The 16,562-nt window shown below is 36.3% G+C and overlaps 1 protein-coding gene across 4 annotated transcripts in view; it reads right to left on the bottom strand.

Moving 5' to 3' along the window:
- LOC112960875 (E3 SUMO-protein ligase RanBP2-like) overlaps positions 1 to 15,193 on the bottom strand; it is a 34,073-nt gene extending 18,880 nt beyond the window's left edge. For 3 of the 4 annotated variants that reach the window (XM_026055496.1, XM_026055497.1, XM_026055499.1), the window contains exons 1-18: positions 15,126 to 15,193; positions 14,522 to 14,633; positions 13,499 to 13,651; positions 12,414 to 12,644; positions 11,840 to 11,985; positions 10,266 to 10,458; positions 9,480 to 9,570; positions 8,404 to 8,613; positions 6,222 to 6,400; positions 5,955 to 6,130; positions 5,533 to 5,656; positions 5,006 to 5,167; positions 1,952 to 2,089; positions 1,710 to 1,856; positions 988 to 1,170; positions 812 to 895; positions 288 to 426; positions 23 to 120 (exon numbers count right to left, since the gene is read on the bottom strand). In XM_026055496.1, coding sequence (XP_025911281.1) covers positions 23 to 120; positions 288 to 426; positions 812 to 895; positions 988 to 1,170; positions 1,710 to 1,856; positions 1,952 to 2,089; positions 5,006 to 5,167; positions 5,533 to 5,656; positions 5,955 to 6,130; positions 6,222 to 6,400; positions 8,404 to 8,613; positions 9,480 to 9,570; positions 10,266 to 10,458; positions 11,840 to 11,985; positions 12,414 to 12,644; positions 13,499 to 13,651; positions 14,522 to 14,633; positions 15,126 to 15,187 — 2,628 coding nt within the window. In that variant the 5' untranslated portion in view covers positions 15,188 to 15,193. Of the gene's footprint in view, positions 1 to 22; positions 121 to 287; positions 427 to 811; positions 896 to 987; positions 1,171 to 1,709; positions 1,857 to 1,951; positions 2,090 to 5,005; positions 5,168 to 5,532; positions 5,657 to 5,954; positions 6,131 to 6,221; positions 6,401 to 8,403; positions 8,624 to 9,479; positions 9,571 to 10,265; positions 10,459 to 11,839; positions 11,986 to 12,413; positions 12,645 to 13,498; positions 13,652 to 14,521; positions 14,634 to 15,125 lie in introns of those variants that run through there. The other variant, XM_026055498.1, reaches the window with a different exon arrangement.
- Between the last annotated feature and the right edge of the window lie 1,369 nt (positions 15,194 to 16,562).

The raw sequence follows: 16,562 nt of genomic DNA, 5'->3' as shown, positions 1-16,562 counted from the left end.
TTTAAGAGAAACTTGTCCTCACCTTTGTTGGTGTTACATTGGTTGCAGCTGTTCTGAGAAGATATTGAGAGTTATAGGCAGGTGACTGGCTATAATAAACAGATGGGCCAGTGGTAGCAACTAAAAGGAAGCGCAAGAAAACAGTTTATATGCAGCTTTTGTTTTTTGAACTCCTAATCAATCACAATTAAATTTTTAACTGAGAACTATTAAAACATTTCTGCAGTATCTAAACCGATTAACACATTTGAAAGTTAGTTTTAAATAAAAATTCAGCAACAACTTACCTGTTAATGGGGCTTCATGAAGATTTTGCGCTCTCTGATAACTATCTGACATTGTATCTGTTCCAAAGCTTTCGGAAGGCCATCGATGAGATGGTACATTTGAGTTGGAATTGTTAAGTTTCATTTCTTGCATCTCATTCTGAGAAGACAAGCACTCCAATTAAAATAGGATAATTGTGTATTTCATATATATTTGTCAAGAAACCATAAGCAGCAGTCTACTAAAAAAGACATTCAAGCTCTGCAAATCAAGAGGTAGCTGCTGGAATAATCCAAGATCTGCTCGTGCAATATGAAATACTAAGACTGTTCTAAAGCCGAAGTAAAAATTCRGAACCAAAGGGATAAGAACTCGAATCAGTTTTTAGGCAACACARTTTACAGACTGCTTACAGAAGATAATTCCACTGATTTAAACGGTAGTCTAGCAACGAAAAGGTAGCTGATACTAGTATCACAAAGTTCCTATTGTAACAAAAAGACCAACTGTTTTTCAATGACTATTGTGACAAACAATTATTCACCTTTAAAGCTTCTACTTGCTGACAGATCATTTGAAGTATAGATTTTTGATCTTCTGCCCACCGAGGGGGTGTTTTAGGAGAAAACTGGAAAAGAAAAGAAAAAAAAAAGTTAGTTGAAACTTGTGACTTTTTAAYCTAACATAACACTTATTTGAAATATTAGTTGGCTGATATACCTTATAGCTTTTAGTTGGTGATAGCGAGAACTTGGTTGGTGATGGAGTGGAATGTTTGATCTCTGAATCTACAGCTCGTGACAGATCACTTCTGAAGGCCGAACTTCCCTCTTCACCATTCTCTCCAAGTTCCTGGATCACTGTATCCAGCATTTCCTTAACAGTTTCTATAGACACTGGCAGCTAGAAAATTATTTGAACCACAAGTCATGGTTACAATTCTTCCTTAGTGCAGAAGAGACTACAATCTGAACTCTGGTTGAACAATTCACAATGCTTTCATTATGTAAATAGCTTTTTTTTTTCCTTCAGTAAAAACTTAAATCTGTTAAGATTAATGTAAAAATAACTCACACATGTTTTATTAATTCTTTTTGGAAATTATCAAGCTGTGTAAAAAGACAGTGGCAAAAGCTATTTGCTTATACGGCTGCTGTCATCTACAGAGTAAAGTCAGAATACCACCTGATTTAGTATGTTACAGATTAAAGTCTATTTCCCCAAGTTTATCAGCCCACTTACGTGTTTGGAAGCAGGTTACTTGCCTTAAGAGAAGAAATTTAGTTTAACTTTACCTAAAGCAAGGCCTGATCTAAAAATAAGTGTTTTCTTTTTCCTCCTGTAGTTCAAAAACATTGACATGAATGCAAACAATTTAACTTTGAAACAGTAGCCTAAGACAGTGCATCTCTTGGAACAACTTTTAAGCAGAAACTACTTACCTTCTCTGTTACTGAGGTATYTAAGAGGCTTTCATCAATGATCTGTATCAGATAATTCCTGCTTCTAAGAAGATAGCTTTTGTGTTCTTCTTGTTCTTCTGGCGACATGGCATCATTCTCAATTTCTTCTGCCTTTCTTTGGAAGATCTAGCAACAGGATGCAGTTATAATTAAGTAGGATGAGTCAGAACACAACTGAAGAAAATAAAGCATTATTAGAGTAATGCAATTTATAAAGTTACCAAGGCAAGATTCCAATATGAAACCACATTCTTAATAGCTTCAAATGCTAACAAAGCATCATCTGTTTTGCCATCAACTGCATCCAACATTGCAAACACTATATGTGCCTCCTCTTCATACTCTGCAACCTGGGAGACCTACAAAGAAAGTGAAAGACAACTTGTACTTAACATGCACTGTTTCAGGTATATGTTGACATCTACTATGTAATCAAAGGAAGCAGAGAAACAGACAACAGTTCTGATTTTTTTCTTTAATACAGGGAAAATTCTTTTTAAAGAAAGTTGATACTAAGGGATTTCAGTGTCTTCCAATCAGATACACAGTTTTAAAATCATGAGATATTTTTCCCCTTTATCAGACTAATTTCAAATACAAACCTAAAACAATGAAGTTAGCATGTTKTAACTTTAGATTGCAGTAACTGAAAAAGCAAAAATCTTTTGTGCAAGATAACCAAGCTGACAGTTTAAGCTCATCAGACAGGTTCTGGGCAAACTTCATGCACCGTTATATGAACACATCTGGTAAGTGAATTAAGATATCCATTTTCATATGGACCACTACTGTTAAAATTTCACAGATGCATACAAATAGAAATATGCTAAAGCCTGAGAGGCATAGCTAGAAGTTTTGCTGTCTGCTGCAATATATACACAGGAATGTGTGGTATAACTAAAACATTTAAGACTTGATTCATGCTTGTGAACTTTTAGAAGATTAACAGTTCTTGTTGCTGCTTTAGTTAGCCGGCACACTAATGTTAGCCGGCACACTAATGTTAGCCNGTTAGCCGGCACACTAATGTTAGCCGGCACACTAATGTTAGCCAAACTGCTTGTGAACCAGGTAATGCTGATTTTAAGACAGCAGTGTGCTGTCACATACACGCTATACTTTTTCAAGGTATGTTAACCTTGCAAATAACATCCAAATAGGTATCTGAACAGTTTAAAAAAAAAAGATTTATGTAAATATAGCGCATAGCTAAAAAATAGCTATAGATTAGTGAAGCTATCTTGTAGATACTTTACTTCTATATTAGAAAAAAAATCACAATCTTAAGATGTTTGTTATGAAGAACTGCATCCCACAGCAGTTTCTCACATCACTTGTTTTCTCTTATTTGGCAAGACTAGATTATGTGAACTGTTGGTGCGTTTATTTTCATGTAATCTTCAAGTATTAGTAATAAAAATGTAAAATTAATTTCTAACTCTGCAAGCACACAGACTTTTCATGTTCTTATTTTCAGGCAAGTACAGTTAAAACTAATATAGAAAGCTATTCGTTTGTTTGGCTATTTGCCTACATTTATTCAACATTCAGCATTTACAAGACTCCTTTCATTTACTCATATTTCATGAGACCTATAACACTTCAGATGGAATCTGAACTGTTTAATACTAGGGTGCCTCCTCAAACTGACTTTCTAAAATATTTCAGAATGTTTAACTCCCAGTCCTTAAGCAGAGTATGGAGTATCCAAAACAGTGTCTATATACTTAAGTACAGGGGGTTGCCTTTATATATGATATGATCCCTCACAGGACAAATTCTCTGCCTCTGGGAAATGTCAATCATGCCAAGTTACATGCCACTGAAGAAAAAAAAAAAAAAAAAAAACTCCACTGTGCTTAGCAAAACCTGGATGAAACCTCACATGTGATGCAAGCAGAAACTAACCAAGACTCATACCTGAGGTGGCAAAGGACCCGTAACTTCCTTTGCAATTTTTAAGGACACCTTTCAAAGCTTGCATGTCCAAGCAACCACTTCATTTACTACTATGTGTTATAATTCAGGGGAAAAAAGGGTTAAACAGGAAATTGGGAAGAATGCAATTAATGAGTTTTGCTTCTAGGAACCTAGACCACCTCTGGTAGGCTAGAGGAGGAGAATTAATGATTCAAAACCACTTGATAGCAAGAAACGTGAAGCTTGGAGAAAAAGGAGATTCCTCCAGAGGARGAAGAAACCACAAGAGAAGAACCTCCTAGGGCCCACAGTTCACTGAACATTCTGTATATCAAACAAACATGTTTGTTTTTGTTTTCTTTTGGGGGGGCAGAGGGGCTGACCATTGACCATTCTTGGCAGAATATTCTTTAACAGACAGGCTCAAGAAGATGTATTAGGAATTCCTTCTTCTCCTCTCTCCCTCATCGTTTCCTAACTCATGGATAGTTCACATGCAACACTTGTTTTTAATGAATATGCACAAGCTACACTGAAGAGTAAACCATAAAACTCTGATGGAGGCCCATTATTTATCCCCTAATTCCCTCTGAAATTCTGAGCATAGGATTCAAGTTTAAATTTAACTTCATTCAGGCTGAAATAGTATGACAACTCATCCTTGCTCTTGTCTAGGCCGAGAGAATTTAATTACTCTGGAAGTAGCAATTGACATTGCTTAACTGTCAGGCACTACCTATTCAAAGGATATGGCTGGTCACAAATAACATGCTAACAGTACAACAGATTTTCTTAGCTTTATATACTAACCAGTCAGAAAACAAACAAGCAAAAAAGTAGTGAACCCAGTTGTTTCAGTTTTTCTAAAAAYTAATGTCTAAAGAGCTCATATTGCTTCTTTATTTCCACTTTATTAGAAAATAACTTGATATTCTGAAAAACCCTACAGTTTTGGGTGCAGACTCAATAGGAACTGAAAACCTTTATTTCTACCAAGGAAAAACAACACTCTTTGAGCATGAAGAGAGAATTGTATGACTTTCACGTGTGAAAAGTTCTTTTTTTCATGTGCATAAGAAAGAACTGCATGATCTATGTAACCAAAACCGAAGTGTATTTTCTACAGATTTTACATAAAAATCGTATTTGAAGCTTCTTTTAAATTACTCTTCTGTAGATAAGTGTTACAAGAAAGCCTTAGACTAACCAGGAAATCTTAAACTACTAAATCTCATCTTTAACAACCTTATGGCAGTAACAACAGCATAGAGTTGCACAACCAAGAAAACAAAATATCTATGTAAGCTAGTGACATGGATCCCTGTTACAAACTGATTAAGCTATGACTGAAGTACCTGAACGTCTACACTATGGAAGTGTTTGAAAAGAGGATCAGTAGGTTCAGGAATACTCCTCTTCTTTTTGATAGTTTCCAGCATAGGCAAAACTTTCTTCCAGTAGTAAACGCTTCGTCCAATGTATTCCTTTTGGTCATAGAAAGAGTTAAGGCTASTGCCCTGTTAAAGAAAGGAGAATAGAAAAACATGTATTCCAAGTAATTTAAGTCAAACACATTCATACAGATTCCTTCTCCAATACAGTCGTTTTTAAGAAAAGTTCCAAAGGTGTTTCTCCGACACCTGAGGTAAACTTCAGGGGACCTCTTTATAGAGCTATATACAGCAACATACAGATAAAAATTAGAGTATATTCTAAGAGGGTGAATATTTGATATGCTGACTAGAGCAACAAATTCATCTGACTGAGTACACAGTAATTCTCAAACAACAACATTCTCATTTACTTTTATTTACTCAGTCTATTCAGTTTAGAACATGAAAGACAAAACAAACTAATACATTTAAAAATAGTATCAGCTTACTGTTTTTTGCAGGCTTTTTGCCCAGTGTATAATTAAGGCAGGTTGAAGGCCATGTTTCCCCAATGCTCGCAGAGTACTTATTTCGTGCTGTACTAGAAGCCTCAGTTTTGCTGCTGTTCCTGGTCTGAACATTGAAAGAAACATTCCTTGATTACCATCCTCTGTTTTTAATTTGCATGTCATTTCATTGACAGATATACACAGTAGTTTTAGTCCTAAACACCTTTAGTTTAGAAATACACTATGAAATATAATCAAGTGTGTCAAGTCCCTTCTGCAACAAAGCTTCAATATCCAAAATTCAAAAAAAAAATTTTTTTTTTTTTTAAACAAGAATCTACAGGAACTAATTCAAGCTGCTGTGACAGAAGCTATCTAAAGGCTTAATTAAGTATTTCCAAACTGAAAAAAAAGAGCCTTACATTGTTTTTTTGTGAATAAGAGTACGAACTGCTTCCCACCAGGATCTTTGCCTTTCGGTATAGAGCTGTTTGCACACTGGCAATGGTAAGAATTGAGGCTGATGTACACCGTAGTGACTATTAAACTTCTCTTGTAGTTGCAAGTGGCTAGTGAATACCACCCCAAGTAGAAATACCTGTTTTTATACAAACAAATTAATGGTATTAAGTAAGGAAAAGCTTGAATTGTATAGTTAGCACATTTCAGGACTTGGAAAGTTTCCTTACTTCAAGGTCCAACAGACAAATAGATTCAGGAGCATTTGTCTCAAGTCTTGATGTTTCTTGGGGCAAGTGAAAGAGCTGTTTTAACCATTTGCGTATTGCAGGCAAGACTGACATAGACTTCCATTGCAAGCCAAGCCATACAAGGTGCTGGAGACTACCATTGTGCATTCGAACAGCACCTATGTAAAAAACAAAGTTGTAGGAAGTGAACATCTGCATCCAAGTCAGGAGAACAGTGATCTGATCAAAGCTAGGTTTCATTACATGGAAGTGATGAAGTTCTGACCATCTGTCTTACCAAAGGAGCATCTTAGTGCTCTCTCCCTACCTTTTTGTCTTCATCTAACAACAAGGTGGAAAGAAGCTCTTTTTTTTTTTTTTTAAAAGAGTTACCATTCTTCAAATCAGATATGGCATTTTTGCACCTGTTAGTATTATACAAATATCCTTGGCAGTAGTAGCATCCACTTCATGGGAGTGCACCTAAGAGCTTTTTTGTCCACGCAAAGAATGGACACAGCGTAAAAAAGTCTCTACTAAGTCTCCAGGAATTTGAAATCATAACCTCTTCATTTTGAGGTAATGTTATATGCAGGAACCCTTCAGTTTTTCTAAGTTAGTAATGCTCCTCAGATCTACGTCTTAAGCAAAGATAAAGTAATTTGAACACCCGAGTTATACTTTGAAGTCAGTCTCTTTTTTGCTATTCTGCTAAAACACAACAAAAAAATGCCACTGCACTTATCTTTAGCCTGTGTGTAAAGAAAATAAACAAAAAGATTTGTGCATGTTACACACAAAATAATACAAACTGCTCAGGCTACAGTAGTATAAACATTATTCATAGTCGCTAAACATTTTAGTTTCTCTTTTAAGAAAGGACAGTAAGCCTTACTGCTTGTAGGTCTATTCCTCTCTTCCAGCTTTTGGGCCTGTTAGCTAGTTTCAGACAGATCTAATAGTCTAAATGTTTCTGAAAACTGACAGCTAACAGGAAGACTACTAGCACTCAGGCCTTATTATACAGAAAATCCAAACCAGACCTCACCCTCAGTCATGCTTATAAGGAGTATAAAAATTTTATTAGTTCATTACTCTTCACAGAGTTACCTTATTTTTATGCACATGACCCACAAGTCACAGGCAGATATATATCTGCCTTCCAAATAACACTTAATGGTGTACAAACACAAAAAAATAAGCAGGCAGCAGCCTGGTGATCAGAACAGACTAGAAACTAGTATGGAAACAGGGAAAGGGCTATGTGACCAATTCCTAAAAAACAGGCATAACAATATTGCCTCTGACAGAAACTGCAAGGGCAAAAGTGAAACTTTTTCCATGTCACCCTCTTTTGAATCCACAGTCACACTGGGAAGAGCCACCCCCCTTCACAGCACAGACTGCAACCAACCACCACCTTCAGAACTTCCTCTAGTATTACTAACAACATGGTATAGCCTGCACTGGGTGCTTAGGGTTTGCTTTAGTACATTTTTGATGAGACGGTGGAGGGAAGGCGAGCTGGCAGAGAACCCAAGGATTATGTGGTATTTCATTATAAGAGATTAAAAATTGTAGCGACAAAGAATTTAACTCAGTCCCTGCTGTTCTGATCTAAAGAGCAAGAGGTACTGTCAAATGGTACTGCTAAGCACAGAGATTATGAAATCGGGTCATAGCAAAGTATGGAATTTTGACTGGTTTGCATGAACTAACGAAAACAGCCTGCACTAGAGTAAGGCAGGCAAACACTTCACTCTCAGTTTAGGCAGCCAAAGATATTCCACAGACTGATGAGCATTAAGATTCCTACCTTCACTTCTAGAAGATTAAAAACTCAAGTTTGCCAAGCATCAAGTAGTGTTCACCTGAGTGCCCAAGCCATCAACTCCTTAGCTTCTGAGGTGGTGACTCTCAGATTTGCTTCCCCTTCCATCCCCATTGTACTCCAATAAGTCCAATAAGTGAATATTTTTAGCAAAAATGTGAAGCTAATTAATTCTCTAAAAATTTTAGAAAATATTCAAGAAGCACTTTACTTTGAAGTTTTAAGTCTTGCCTTGAAAGTTTAGAACAACTTTGGACAAGTATTCATCTGTTGTTGCAATATGAAGTATTTGTAGAACTTCTGGTACAGAGCACTGCATTATGTCAGCTTTCAGAAAGTAACACTTCTTACCAATATCACATCTAGCAAGTTCCACTTGTTCTGGTGCTTGTGTACTGACATTTCCGATATCATCTGTGCCAAGAAAAGACCTCTCCTTAGAAACTCCACTCTCAAAGAGGGCATCAAACAATGTAGATTGACCACTTTTGTTTGCAAAAGATTCCACAATCTCTTTAAAGAAGTCTTGCTTGCCATGGCTTAAGTTCAGCAGCATGTGACCTAGAAAGAAAGAATATCACTTCACACGAATAAAGGAGTGAACTTAATTAAGAGATTACTATTTGATACACTGGACTGTTCTTGCTACTAAAGAGGGGGATCAAGACTTCCCCTCGTGAAACCAAACTCGTAAATTACATTGTCCCTCTAATTAAGTTCAGTGTTTCAGCAGGTAGGCTTTCCAAGGGTTTGGTGACACCAATCCCAAGGCATTTGTAAATCCAGTTCTTCAGAAAAACAAAGTCTGTTTTTTTATTGTTTTTTTTTTTTARTTATTCTAGGGGCACTGCAACTGTCTTCAACATAAGTAGCTGTAATACAAGTAGAAGTCTGTCTTACTAGATGTCTGTCTCAAAGAATTCAACCTCATGTCYGGAGTATTATTTTATGTAGGCCCCACAGAAGTGTGTGGTCTAAGAAAAACTGTCTATACTTGGCATCAAAAATAGAAGACTAATGAACAATGAATAAGGAAATGGAAAAGACAGGCAAATAGTAATATAAGGTTCCTTTACTCTCAGGACTAGAAATACTGACAAAATAGTGTCAGCAGGCAGAAGCCATTTCCAGCAGATAGAATTTAACTTGCATGATGCTTTTATCTTCATTTAAACTTGAAAAATGTCCTAGAGAGGTTTAAAAAAGTCTATTCAGAGAAAAAGAATACAACCTACCAGCATGCTGTACAGGAGAAAAAACATCAGGTGTCAGGACCATACTACTGTTTTCCAGTATAGATATAGTCAGAATCTAGAAAATTTTACTGAAGTGTTAACAGTACACTTCAAGATAATGAATTTATTCTTTAACAAGCCACTTAATTCTTAACAGTTAATAAGACTAAATGTAACTTTATTTATTTTTACCAGACTGGCTTTTTCGATCACAGGCCAACATTTCCAGCATATCTTGTCCAGTTTGATCCCCCTTTATTARTTTTGATTTTGGTTTAGGAACCTGATGAAATCAAGAGAAAACAACATTGCTTTGGAAAGAAATTGCTATAGCTTCATCACAGTAAAAGCAGATCATTCAAATTAGTCTTAAAATGAAGAAACAAGTTTCTAACATAACAAAGCTTCAGAGAAAAATACACCAATACATTCTGAAAGTATGTCATGCATCCCTGAAAAATATGAGCTGAGCAGTTACAACTATTGTAAGTAAAATCAAGTTTGCACAAGAAAAAGTAATGCCTAGAATGCATGCAGTGGCATAAAAGGACAATCATTTTTATTTCCTAAGGCAATGAATTAAGCCTCATTTTTTAGTGCTTACTGTCTACACAACAAGCGTATGGAAACCCTTCAATTTGTCCCCTTCCCTCCCTATAGCAATAAGCAAAATAGCCAATATAGTTTTCAGCTATATGACAGAAAAGGGGATAGACTAAGAAATAAATTCATTAGCTTTTAAGAGTCAGGTTACTTCTGACAAGAGCAACAGTTGAAGATAAGCTCTTACTCTATCCAAATCTTTTCGAATCTTTTAAAAAGTTTTGGAAGAGTAAGATTTGGTGGGCAAAAAGGGTGTCCTTCCTTAAGGAGACACAAACACTAGTTCATCTTAGGAATACAAAAGTTCAACATACAAAACACTCTTGCTCTACAAGAACTGTATCAACTAGAGGCAGAAACTGAAAAATGACTTACCTGGAAAGCTATCAGGTAACACAGTGCTGCCAGTTCAGATACAACTCTCCACTGTGCCTCATTGTGTTGGGCCATTTTGAGTAGTAAAGTTCCTGAATGCATGTAGAAGTGTCCTTTCATTTCCAGGAAGGTGAGAGACAACTCATCAGTCCCATTCACATATGGTTTCACTGACTGAAGCACATGATCAAAACTAAAATGTAAAGAAAACTCATTCTAAACAGAGTCCTAGCAAAATGAGTCAATGGTTACTGCCTCAGCTGCTTAAAGCAGGAGTTGCTTAATACTATCATACTAAGAAGTTGGATAACTGGCTCAAACTCCCAAAGCCCTCGTAGTTTACTGAAGTAAAACATATTATATAGCTACCTAGATATTTTTGGTCTACTCTTTCTCAGCACATCTTTGCACAGCTGCTTTCAAGGCAATTCTCTCAGATCACATGGACAGACTTACTCACTACCACAGAATCAGAGACATGTGGAAGGTGATATTACTCTGTTTTCCCCTTCTTTTGTCTGTCAGAAAAACAGCTACACAGGCTCTTCAAAGTAGAAGGTACTGTAGAAATCTGAGTAGCTGCAGACTAGTACACAAGCTCCCTTCAGGAGATGTTTTCCAAAGAACAATTATAAAAAATATTCTTTGGATTATCTGACAAAATCTATGATGGCTGGCGGTACTGTCATCATTTAGAAGTGCTTCATATGTGATCACCTTGAAGGGCTCTAATAAAGTGGCAGAAAAAACAAACAGGAAGTTTTTTGGTCAACAATATAGAGGGCAAAAAACAGCTATGGCATTAAGAATTCCTCATCCACCGTATGCATCACTTCAAATACGCATTCTTAATCTTTGCTAAGATTAGACTGAAGAATATTGTTTGACAAAAGACAACCTAACAACCATTGCATAAGTGAGAAAGTCAACGAAAACGGAAAAGAGCGTAGCTCTTAAACAATGGATTGGCTGACAAATACAATTTGTACTACTCTAGATTTGTACCACCATGCCACAGATAGCTTGCTTTAAAGTCAGCTGGCTTACTTGGCCCTGTAACATCAGTTCTTCCTGATGGAGAATGTTCTTACTGCAAGTGGCTCCCCCCTCCCCCCATTATACTACATACTAAAATAAGAATTTTGGGTGTATGTCTTAACTCAGAACAGCATAACCAGGACAAAGCTGGTACACAAACTTCGAGAGCTTTTTTATTGTCTGGGCAATATGAATTAGTTTATTGCTCAAGTGTAGAACAGCATTCTCTTACTGAAGGAAAAGGTGGTACATTCATATGCAAATCAAAATTAATTGACCCAGGATGTCAATGAGTCATCTCCATGGTTGTGTACTGACTATTCAAACAAAGCTTGCTTCTCAGTCAAAAGATAACTTTGGGTTCAAGCCCATCAAGAATCATTCACAGTAACTAGCATAGAGCATCTCCTCTTGCTTCCCTAAATGAGTTATAGCAGGCTTGCCTTTCACTGCATATGTTCTGTGACCCAGCAAAACAGTGCAATTCTAACCAAAAACAATTCCATCTTCCCTGCTCTGAAAAGTCAAAGCAATACCTTTCAAGTGATTCTTTGCATTCTTGAACATCTCTAGAGGAAAGTGTCATTTTGACAAAGCTGGAATAGGCAAGCAGCAGATCCTTCTTGGTGGATCTCCAGTTAATTTTATCAGACTCTGAGTCTTGGATAGTTTCCAGATATTCCTGAAGAAGAAAGTTCAGAGGATATGAAACAGTCATCCTTCCATGAAGGCAAGACCAATACCTCTCCAAAACACACAGTAGCATTTACTGCATAATCCAGTCTCCCAGGTGAAGCCTTAACCATATTCTTCAGTAACAAAGCTCCAGGGGAACCATTTGCCTGAGCAATTCTCTCCCTCATGGAACAGCTACATTGAACTCGGCTGTTTAAGTCAGAAACTCATTTGCTCTATAAGATTTAACTTTAAGAAGAAAATTCCAGTATAAAAGAAAAAAATGTAGCATTCTGTAAATCTGCTGGTTTCCATAAACTTGTATTTGGAGGAGTTAAATCTTCGGACCATAGCCATCACTGTAGTGATACTAAGAGATATAACCCAACTGAAAGGATATGGAAAATTATCATAGGATCATAAATAATTAAACACCTCAAGTGTCTTTACAACACAGGTACACCATTCCAAGCTTGACTGCAAAGGTATTTTCTTCTCTGCCTCCTGACAATGGAGCACAGCATCTCTGAATCTATTATTTGAACGATAGAGCTCAACTAGTCTGATGTTTATGTAGACATCATCTGGTCTTGCATAGAGTTCTGCCTGAATCAAGTCAAAAAGCTGATTCCACCCATCTTCACCTTTACAATCCAATAACTGCTCCTATTAAACAGAAAGGCAACATGTTAATATTTTGTCTCATGTGAGTCTTTTCAGCAATATTACCAGTTTTCTTTTTCCTCCCCTACGTAGAATAGTTATTCAAGCCAGTCTGAAAAGCTTTCAGGTTTTACATAAAGTTTGATGAATAAAAACTCAGAAATATTTTTAAATAGAGGTGACTATAATAGAAAAAAAAAATCCCCAGAAGAGTTCTCTTTACAATTGGTGAGTAAGCTTGTGAAACCATTTCATTTGAAGGCAGCATACCCTGCCACAGACTAGTTCGTTTAAAAAACAAACAAACAAAACTCCAACTACCCCCCCAAGACCTTAATATGGTTACTGCCTAGCTATACAAGAAAACTAATACACCTGTGCCAAGGTGAGACTGTATAACTGAAAGCATTTACACAAGATTTGAGAATAGCATTTCSCACATTCTTTAGAGTTGAACACAAATCAAATTTAAAAAAGGGCAATGGTGAGCAAGAAAGTCAGAGTTCACAGGCCTGCTATCTTCCTACCAGCTGTATAAAAGAAATATTAAGTATTGCTCATTTAGTCTTAACTTCCTAGATTTGATCACTAATACAGTTTTCCTGTATTTTTGAGGAGTATTAACCTCAAAGCCTTAAAAATGGTATGAAAGTCTATAGCTGAAGTTTTCAGAAAAGCTAGACAAAAACACCAGACTGCAAAGAAAGTAAAAATTTAATAAATTTAATATTCAAGAATCCTAAAATAATCTAGCCAATAAGAAAGAGCTTAATGTGAAACGACACACAAAAAGCGTTTGAGTCAGATTCTGAAAGTTCTGTTAAGCCACAGAGCAGAGGTTAGAATTTGGCATTTACCTTCAATCTGTAAACAGCAGGACTCCCAGGGAAGAGTTTAGCAGCTCTCTCAACCCAGTATTTTGCTCTTCCATCGGTAATGTCATTACTGCATAGTAACTCTGCAATCTTCAGTACAAGATCTTTCTGCGTTGGATTCAACTCCACAGAACGCTATTTTCCCCCCCACACAGAGGAAAAAAAGAAATCCTTGATCTTGTAATAAAAATTATAATATAAAACAGGAATGAAAATTACTCAAGTATTCAAAAAATAAGGAGACATAGAAACCCAGTTATTTGAATTAGTTATACCTATCAGTATATACTTACAGAGCACACTAATGAAATAAAAGCCTACTTTTCTAAATGCCACCACTAGCTTAGAGCACACTTAGATGCAACTGCCAGAATTCAGAAGAATATAACAGAAACATAACACAAAAGCCTGCTCTTCTCTGTCAGCCACTAGTTACTGCTATTCTTGGGCTGCTGGAGTATGAAGACCTGTTGTCTATGTGGACACTTTTAAATAAACAAAATTTAAGTCACACAAAGTGCCTTAGTATTTCAGTAAGATGTGCTGGCAGCAAGACTTTTGAGCACATCCTCTCCCTCCCATAAACTAGAACGTTTTTATTGGTTTCTACATTTATATGCTTGCCTAATCAAAATTATTCGATTTAAAAAGAGAACACCCTAGGTCTACAGTCTTCACAGCAAGTGGATTCCTACTGTCATCACAATCCACATTAGGGAATTCCACAAATGTCACAGATCTTTAGGGTAAAGAGCAACATACAATTTAACAGCAGGTTACTGAAAGAGCAGAGCAACACAAGATAAAAAAAACCTTAAAAATATGCTATTAAAATATATTATATAAAGTGCTTCTTCCAAAGTACTTCACATACACATTTCATAACACACTTTCTCCAGGAATAGGCTTTCTGCTGTGGGTTTGAGAATATCCAGCACAGAAGAATAGAAAAGGTCCATTTACAAAGGCACAAAGTAGGACATTATGGGTCAGTGTAGTACTTACCTTATAACACCCAACGGCTTTTTCTATGTTATCCTCAGCTTCATAAAGCTGTCCAAGAAACCTGTGTGCTTTGGGATCTCTCTCTTGTACATTGAGGTATGTAGATATGTACCTATGGAGAAAAATCAGTTACCTTAATCAATTAWACCAAAAAAATAAAAATCATACATGTCAAACAGGCATAGTGTTAGTCTAATCCACTGTACAGGAAGTATAGCCATATTTAGTTCTTGGTCCCTGGTCTGGATCTTAAAGGAAGGAACAAAATTATTACATTATTTTTACAGGTACAGTTACCATTCATTTCCAGCAAGTATTGTGCTTATTACAAAAAGCAGTAGTTCACAGAAACTGTAAAAACTACATAATACAATGGAATAAAAGCCATTTTAATCAGATGAGTTTCAGTGCCACATAACTATTTTTCTTTCAAACTGATATTTTACAAAGATTTACATGGCACTCAATACCCACATTTACTGTTATCTTAAAAACCGCATGATACTGATCTCGATTTCTCTGGTCTACCTCATACTCATTTAGCTTTTCTCTTGCAAAGAAGTTACACACTTTAGAAAACAGAACATACATCAATATATGTTACCTTTTAGCAAGTTCATACTCTTTTACTTCATAATACAGCTTAGCAAAAAAGAATCCTTTCATCGATTTCTGAAGAGAGAAAAAAAGGATAGGCATGTTTTAAACAAACAGTACTTTAAAAATAACTGAATTTGAAGACCTCCCTTTTCAGCAATGCATAAAACTGTTAAATGATGGAGTTTAATAACTAGTTATCAGCTCAGYCCACTCCTCATAGACAAAGAAGTTGTGGGGTTTTTTTGTAGATGCAGAATTAAAAGTAAAAAGAGTAAGAGTCTTTGCCTAGTAGCCTTTGCCAATTAACAGGAAAAATGAGACTACAAGTGAACAACTAAAAGCAAGCAACAAACCCTTCCACTGGTAGCATTTCATGAACACTTCTGATGAAAAGAAGAAGAAGAAGAATGGAATAACCTACATTCAATCTTTTTTGTCACAATGTAGTCTTATTACTAGTGAAGAAAAAACCTACATGCCAAGAGAGAAGACTTGCCTTTTAGTCCTGCTGTAGAATACTGTCACTAGAAATTACCGTTAACTATGGATAGAAACTGTTTTTCCTCAACCAAGCCACTCGTAGCTTTCATGCTAGTTCTCCTTAAGGGTAAGGAATGTATTCCCGCAGTTGTTCACCTGTGATGTTACAAGTCTAAGATAACTTCAGCATACACATCTACAGTGAAAGGTGAAACAGAAGTCTCTAAAGGTATTTTGGGGGGCATGTAACAAGGAAGTAAGAAGGGAGGGCAGAAAGGGATTAAAAAAAAAAAAAGAAAAAGATACATGTGTACACATCAGGCAAAAGGGGAAGATGGCAGAAGCATGCACAGCAGAGAGTCAAGGAATGATGATCCAAAAATGTGTAAAGAGAGACCAATACCAGTATAATGTTCTACACAAACTAGACCCTGCCTTCAGCTCCTGGCAAGCTTCTACTGCCATGAACTCAGAAGGCTCAGTACCTATTCCACTAACTGTGTAGAAATTCTTCTCAAAAGAACGGCTAGGCTCCTATCACACTTGTATTTAAAAATCCAAATCAGAGAAAGATTAATTGGATGCTTTGACACATTTTAAAAGACTCTGTATTACAGATCAACTTCCTACTTTCAGTAATTTAAAACAGACTAACGCAACTGCTTATGCAAGGAACTATTTGCTGGTTTAGCACAAACTGAAAAAACAGTATCAGCATCACATGATTAGTATTCCTCTAGTTCTTAAGTCATGGTTAGGGAACTACTGACTTAATCACAAGTAAAAACCTCATAGTAAAATAAAGTTTTCAAAGAACAGTACTTTAGCAAAAACTAGATGCTAGAAATTTAAAGCTCAAGAACTTAGCTTGATCTCCCAGGATCAGTGCAAAAGCACCTCTTGTTAAACAAAAATTCTAAGACTTTACCACAATAAAAAGGAGAGAAAAGCATTTTAGGAA

This window comes from Apteryx rowi, unplaced genomic scaffold (assembly GCF_003343035.1).
Source record: "Apteryx rowi isolate R43461 unplaced genomic scaffold, aptRow1 scaffold_123, whole genome shotgun sequence".
Taxonomy (NCBI): Eukaryota; Metazoa; Chordata; class Aves; order Apterygiformes; family Apterygidae; genus Apteryx; species Apteryx rowi.
Note: the sequence above shows the minus strand (reverse complement) of the source record. Positions and strands in the feature narration are given on the sequence as shown.